This window comes from Eretmochelys imbricata, chromosome 14, assembly GCF_965152235.1.
Source record: "Eretmochelys imbricata isolate rEreImb1 chromosome 14, rEreImb1.hap1, whole genome shotgun sequence".
NCBI classification, from domain to species: Eukaryota; Metazoa; Chordata; order Testudines; family Cheloniidae; genus Eretmochelys; species Eretmochelys imbricata.
The window spans coordinates 42,578,568-42,584,447 of NC_135585.1; the positions used below are offsets into that span (position 1 = coordinate 42,578,568).

Below are 5,880 nucleotides of genomic sequence, written 5' to 3' on the forward strand. Positions count from 1 at the left end.
TATATGTGGGAAATCAAAGTCTCCCTTAATCACACAATTCACGGTAGTATTTGTTTCATTACAAACATTAACAAGAGGTCTCTATCCATATCAGATCCTGATGGTCTGTAGCAGACTCCAAGATTCTCCTGGGAGAACCTCCAGAAGCTTTCTTCCCCAAAATGATTTTAGCCGAAACAGACTCTGTCTTATCGATTCCATCACTTCTAATTTCTTTACAGTCTACCTCATCATTAATATACAATGCTGCTCCACCACCTTTGCCTTTATTTCTGTCTTTCCTGAACAGCACATACCCATCAATACCTGTACTGAAGTCATGATTATTACTCTACCATGTTTCTGTTATCCCTATAATATCTGGTTTCACTTCCAGCACCAGCAGTTCTAGTTAACCCATTTTGTCACCCAGGCTCCTTGCATTGGTGTACAAACATCTTATCTGTTGCTGCTTGGCTTCGCCCACATTCCTTGCCTGATTAGGTACAGTTACTCTTCTTCCAGTGTCACCTATCTGACTGGTATCAGCACTATCCTTCCTCTGAATGTCCATTCTCCAACCCACTGTGGCTCCTTTCTCCATTGCTGTATCCTTTCTGACTTGATTTTCCGCCCTCTTAATCTTAGAATCAGGCGTGGAGATTACATGAGCATCTCCCCCAAGTTTCTAGTTTAAAGCTCTTTTAATCAGTTGTGCCAACCTCCATCCCCAAATGGTCCCTTTTGGTCTTAAATCTAAGAATCAATTAATGAAAAAAATTGGGGTATGGGGCAGAAGAGGGGCAAGTTAACTGGGTGACAGCTCTTTGGGGTGTGGGGGAATCTCTCTGAAGTGAAGACGTTTCTCTGTTGTGAGAGAATATAAACCCAGCTGTCAGTTTGCAGTGGGAACTCTTATGGGATCAAAAGATAGAAATCTATCTGATTTCATGGTCCAGCCAAATCTTTCGATGTTCATTACTTTTCACAATCACAGGATGCAGCTCATGGAGAAAGGAGATGCGGAAAATGAAACAGATGTGACAGAATTCATCCTCCTGGGGTTTGGGGATCTCCCTGAACTGCAGATCCTTCTCTTTCCGGTTTTCCTAGTGATCTATATTGTGACCATGGCAGGGAACTTCCTCATCATTGCTCTAGTTGTGACTGATCAGCAGCTTCACACCCCCATGTACTTCTTCCTGGGGAACTTGTCCTGCCTGGAGACCTGCTACACTTCTGCCCTCCTGCCCAGGATGCTGGCCAGTCTCCTGACTGGGGACAGAACCATTTCTGTGGGGGGCTGCATGACACAGTTTTTTTTCTTTTGTTTTCTAACAGCTACAGAGTGTTCTCTCCTGGCAGCGATGTCTTATGATCGGTATTTAGCCATATGCAAACCACTGCACTATGGAACCTGTATGAATGGCAAGTTATGCCTCCAGCTAGCAGCTGGGTGTTGGATAAGTGGATTTCTACCTTGTACGATAATGATGCGTTTTATGTCACAATTAATTTTCTGTGGCCCCAAGGTAATGGACCATTTCTTTTGTGATCTCACCCCAATGCTAAAGCTCTCCTGCAGTGACATCAGCCAGATTATGCTGGTTCTTTACATATTTTCCTTCCCAGATGCAGTTTTCCCATTTCTATTAATCTTGACATCCTATGTTTGTATCGTAAGCACCATCCTGAGAATCCCTTCCACCACCGGGAGGCAAAAGGCCTTTTCCACCTGCATCTCTCACCTCATCGTGGTAACACTTTTCTATGGGACCATAATGATTGTCTACATGCTACCGAAATCCAGCAACCTGAGAGCCCTGAACAAAGTGTTCTCTGTCTGCTACACAGTCCTGACTCCCCTGGCCAATCCCCTCATCTACAGCCTGAGAAACAGAGAGGTCAAGGAGGCCCTGAGAAAAGCTGTCAGGAAATGTCTGGCCCTCACAAAGAGGTCAGACTAGTTGAATGAAATGAGGATCAATCAATCTGGTTTCTATTGTGAAAGAAGGAGGGTCTACGTGGGCCCTGATACAGAGGGGAGAGAAGATTTTGACTTTTCATCAAAATAACTGAAACCTGAAAAATGATTTTTTTTTTTTGCTTTTTTTGCAACTGACATCTGAAAACCTGCAGATGGAAACTGTAAAAAAATAAAAATAAAAAAAAAAGTCATGCACTGTTGTTGTGGCTGTGTTGGTCCCAGAATATTACAAAGACAAGCTGTGACCCTCTGTACCTCAAAATAGCACCTTGGACCCCCCTATTCACCACTGGGATAGGAGGATGCTGTGTTTGATACAAAGTGTGCCTTGGGAGGGATCATTTGAGAAGTCTGGATGTGCTGAACATTAGTATCCTGTTGAATTGTGGGTACTATCATTGTATGTGATGTTATGAAGAATTGCTAAATGTGTTACTGAAGTATAGTGAGGTTGGGTGATGGGCACAGCTGGCCTTTCAGTAACAACAAAGGGGCATCCATCACTGGCCAGACAGGCGTTGATGGCCCATCAAGAAGAATCCACTCTCCCAGAGACTCCTCAGAGGGCAGGGACACAATGGGTACTGCCCGACCCCACCTCACAGCAAGGATCTTTCTAGCACCTGGAGAGAAAGTATAAGGAGGGTCAACGACATCACCACTTGGCCTCTCTCCTCCACCATCTCAACACCTGGAAGATCGTCTGGAAGGCAAAGACTTTGAACTGGGGAAGACTGGTCCCAAGCTGGGAAAGGATTCCAGCCTGTGTATAGAGAACTGTGAGCTGCCTGTAACATCTATTAGGGTGAGAAACTGTTTGATTCAAATCTTGCTTCATTTGTAGAATTTAGACTGCAAATTTATTTGTATTTCTTATGTAACCAACTCTGATCTCTATGTCTGCTTCTTATAATCACTTAAAATCTATCTTTCTGTAGTTAATAAATCTGGTTTATATTTTACCTAAAACAGTGTGTTTTTGGTTGAAGTGCTTGGGGAATCTCAGCTCAGCTTCACAAGGGCTGTTGCACGTCTACTTTCATTTGTTGGCGTGGCCAACTAATTAATGAGCTTGTACTGTCCAAGGGAGTCTTGAGTAGTGTAAGACAGTATGTTTCTAGGGTGCAAGGCTGGGGTGATTGACTGGTGCCTCTCTCTGCATAATTCATGACTGGCTTGGAGAACATCCATGCAATTTAACTGGGTGTGGGTCTCCACAAGCTGATGGCTGAGTGATCACAGCACCTGGAGGGGTTTGCTGCTTATCACTGGCATAGTATTGTGAGAGACAGCCCAGGCTGGAGAGTTAAGGGGACACAGCAGTCTCACAGCTCCAGGTTGATCCCATCACACAAGGTGGGTGAGGTAATATCTTTTATTGGACCATCTTCTGCTGGTGAGAGACTCAGGCTTAGACAGAAGAGCTCTTCTTCGGGACTGGGAAATGTACTCAGTGTGTCAGCTAAATACAAGGTGGAACAGATTGTTTAACATAAGTAGTTAACATAGTTCAAAGGACTGCTATAGAGTGATCTCTTGGTGAAAAGTGTTCACCCAAAGGTGATACAGTGTTTGTCTTTTATCATTTTTCTGTGTCAGTTCATTTGAGAGCATAGTGATTGTCTGGTTTCATCCACATAGCTGTTGTCTGGGCATTTGATTCATTGGATGAGGTACACCACATGTCATGATAGGCACAGATAGGACCCATGGATCTTGAAAGGTGTATTGGGGGAAGTATTGCTCATTGTAGCAGAGGAGACATGTCTGCTGCTTTTGCATCTATTGTTCTAGCAGGGTCTGATGCGACTTTGAGTTGGTGTGTCCTGATCTGTGGGGAACTTGCTTCTGATGGTGAGGTTGGAAAGGACGGGGGGTTGTTTGAAAGCCAGAAGTGGGGGTTCAGGAAAGATTTCTTTCAGAATGTGATCCCCATCGAGTGTGGATTGTAATCGTTTAATGATACTTTTCACAAAGCCTTCACTCTACATCTGACCTCTTGGTCCTCATTCTCAAAAGAAATCTGCACAACCCTGTCAAAAGATGAGCCTGGGAACTTAAATGCATAACTTTGCAAGACACTAAAAATCATTAACTGAATAGAGACACTAGATTTATGGCTTATTACAACAAACTGTAACCAACTAACCCCCCCCCGCCCACACACACACACACAGTTGCATTTCCCACCCTCCCTCCCATGACTGGGGGTGTGTGTGTCATAACCATAAGGGTAGCCTAAAATTCCTCCTTACCTGTAAGGAGGAACCTGGTTGGCACTTGACCAAAGGAACCAATGGGGACAAAAGATACTTTCAAATCTGGGCGGGGGGGAGGCTTTGTTTTCAGTTCTTTGTTTCTGTGTTCCTTCGCTCTTAGGACTAAGAGGGACCGGACTTCAATCCATGTCCTCCAAACCATTCCGAACCAGTCTCTCAACTTGTGAATTTTCCCTTTGCTGGAGGGAAGTTTATCCCTGTTTTGTAACTTTGAAACTAAGGCTCGAGGGGGTTCCTCTGTGTTTTGTTCATCTTTTGTTACCCTGTAAAGTTATCTTCCAACCTGATTTTACAGAGGGGATTTTTACCCTTTTTTTTAAAAAAAATCTTCTTTTAAGAACTGATTGATTTTTTTTTCAGTGTCCAAAGATCCAGGGATTTGGGTCTGTGTTCACTTTGTACCAATTGGTTAGGATATTGTTCTCAAGCCTCCTTAGGAAAGGGGGTGTAAGGGCTTGGGGGGGATATTTTGGGGGAACAGGAACTCCAAGTGGTCCTTTCCCTGATTCTTTGTCTAAATCACTTGGTGGTGGCAGCATACTGTTCAAGGACAAGGTGGAATTTGTGCCTTGGGAAAGTTTTTAACCTAAGCTAGTAAAAATAAGCTTAGGGGGTCTTGCATGTGGGTTCCCACATCTGTACCCCAGCGTTGAGAGTGGGGAAGGGACCCTGACAGGTGTTAATCATAGAATAATAGACTCTCAGGGTTGGAAGGGACCTCAGGAGGTCATCTAGTCCAACCCCCTGCTCAAAGCAGTACCAATCCCTGACTAAATGGGACATTTCAACTTGAATGGTCCCCTGAAATGTGTGTGAACTATTTATGATAAATTATCTGTTCCACCTTGTACTTAGCTGTGACACCGAGTACATTTCCCAGACTGAAGAAGAGTTCTGTGTAAGCATGAAAGCTTGTCTCTCCCACCAACAGAAGTTGGACCAATCAAAGATAACACCTCACCCACCTTTTTTTTCCTCTCTCTCTCTCTCTCTCTCTCTCTCTCTCTCTCAAAAAAATGTTCTGTTGTTTTCAGTTTTCTTTCAAAACCTTTGGAGGTGGTTTGCACTGTGCTCCTTTCTACTCAGCTGAGGAAAGAGAGAGGGGCCCAGACTCACAATCCCCGCCCCGCCCATGCGCACCCACCTCCTCTCCACCCTGCAAGACTCTCACTTCCCCATTAACCCGCTGTTCCTGGGGGGAGAGGAGCTCCTAGATACATAGATTTTAAGGTTAAAAAAATCCATTCTGATCATTTTAGTCACATCTCCCGCATAGCAGAGGCTGGAGCTTTCCAGCCAGCGATTCCCCCCTCAGGCCCATCGCCCTAGGGGGCTGGTGAAGATACCCTTTGGGGGAGCTCAGGGAAATGGTCAGGCCCCACTCTCCGGTGTCGGGGTCGCTGTCTCTATCCCAGGCTGGTGCGGAGATGAGGCCCCAGCAAGGAGGGGAGGGAGGTTGGAGAGCCAGCCTGCCCCACGCTCACCCTACAGCAGCGTGCTGTGGGGCTGGGCCCGGCGCCCTGCTCTGGCCTGTTGGCTCTCCCCACTCTCAGATTTGCTGGGCGGCTCATTCCAATGAGTGGGGCTCAGACCTCCGACCACCCCAAGGAGACAAGGAAGGGGAGGGCTAAGGAG

General features: G+C 45.5%; 1 protein-coding gene across 1 annotated transcript; it reads left to right on the forward strand.

The window, feature by feature from the left end:
- The first annotated feature begins 896 nt into the window (after positions 1-896).
- Positions 897-1,946, forward strand: LOC144275046 (olfactory receptor 10A7-like). The gene has a single exon (XM_077834145.1). The coding sequence runs from the start codon at positions 897-899 to the stop codon at positions 1,944-1,946; it is 1,050 nt and encodes a 349-aa protein (XP_077690271.1).
- Positions 1,947-5,880: the final 3,934 nt, after the last annotated feature.

What these genes read in the sequence shown, in the direction of transcription:
- LOC144275046 (XM_077834145.1), top strand. Translation starts at nt 897, where the DNA reads ATGGGATCAAAAGATAGAAATCTATCTGATTTCATGGTCCAGCCAAAT.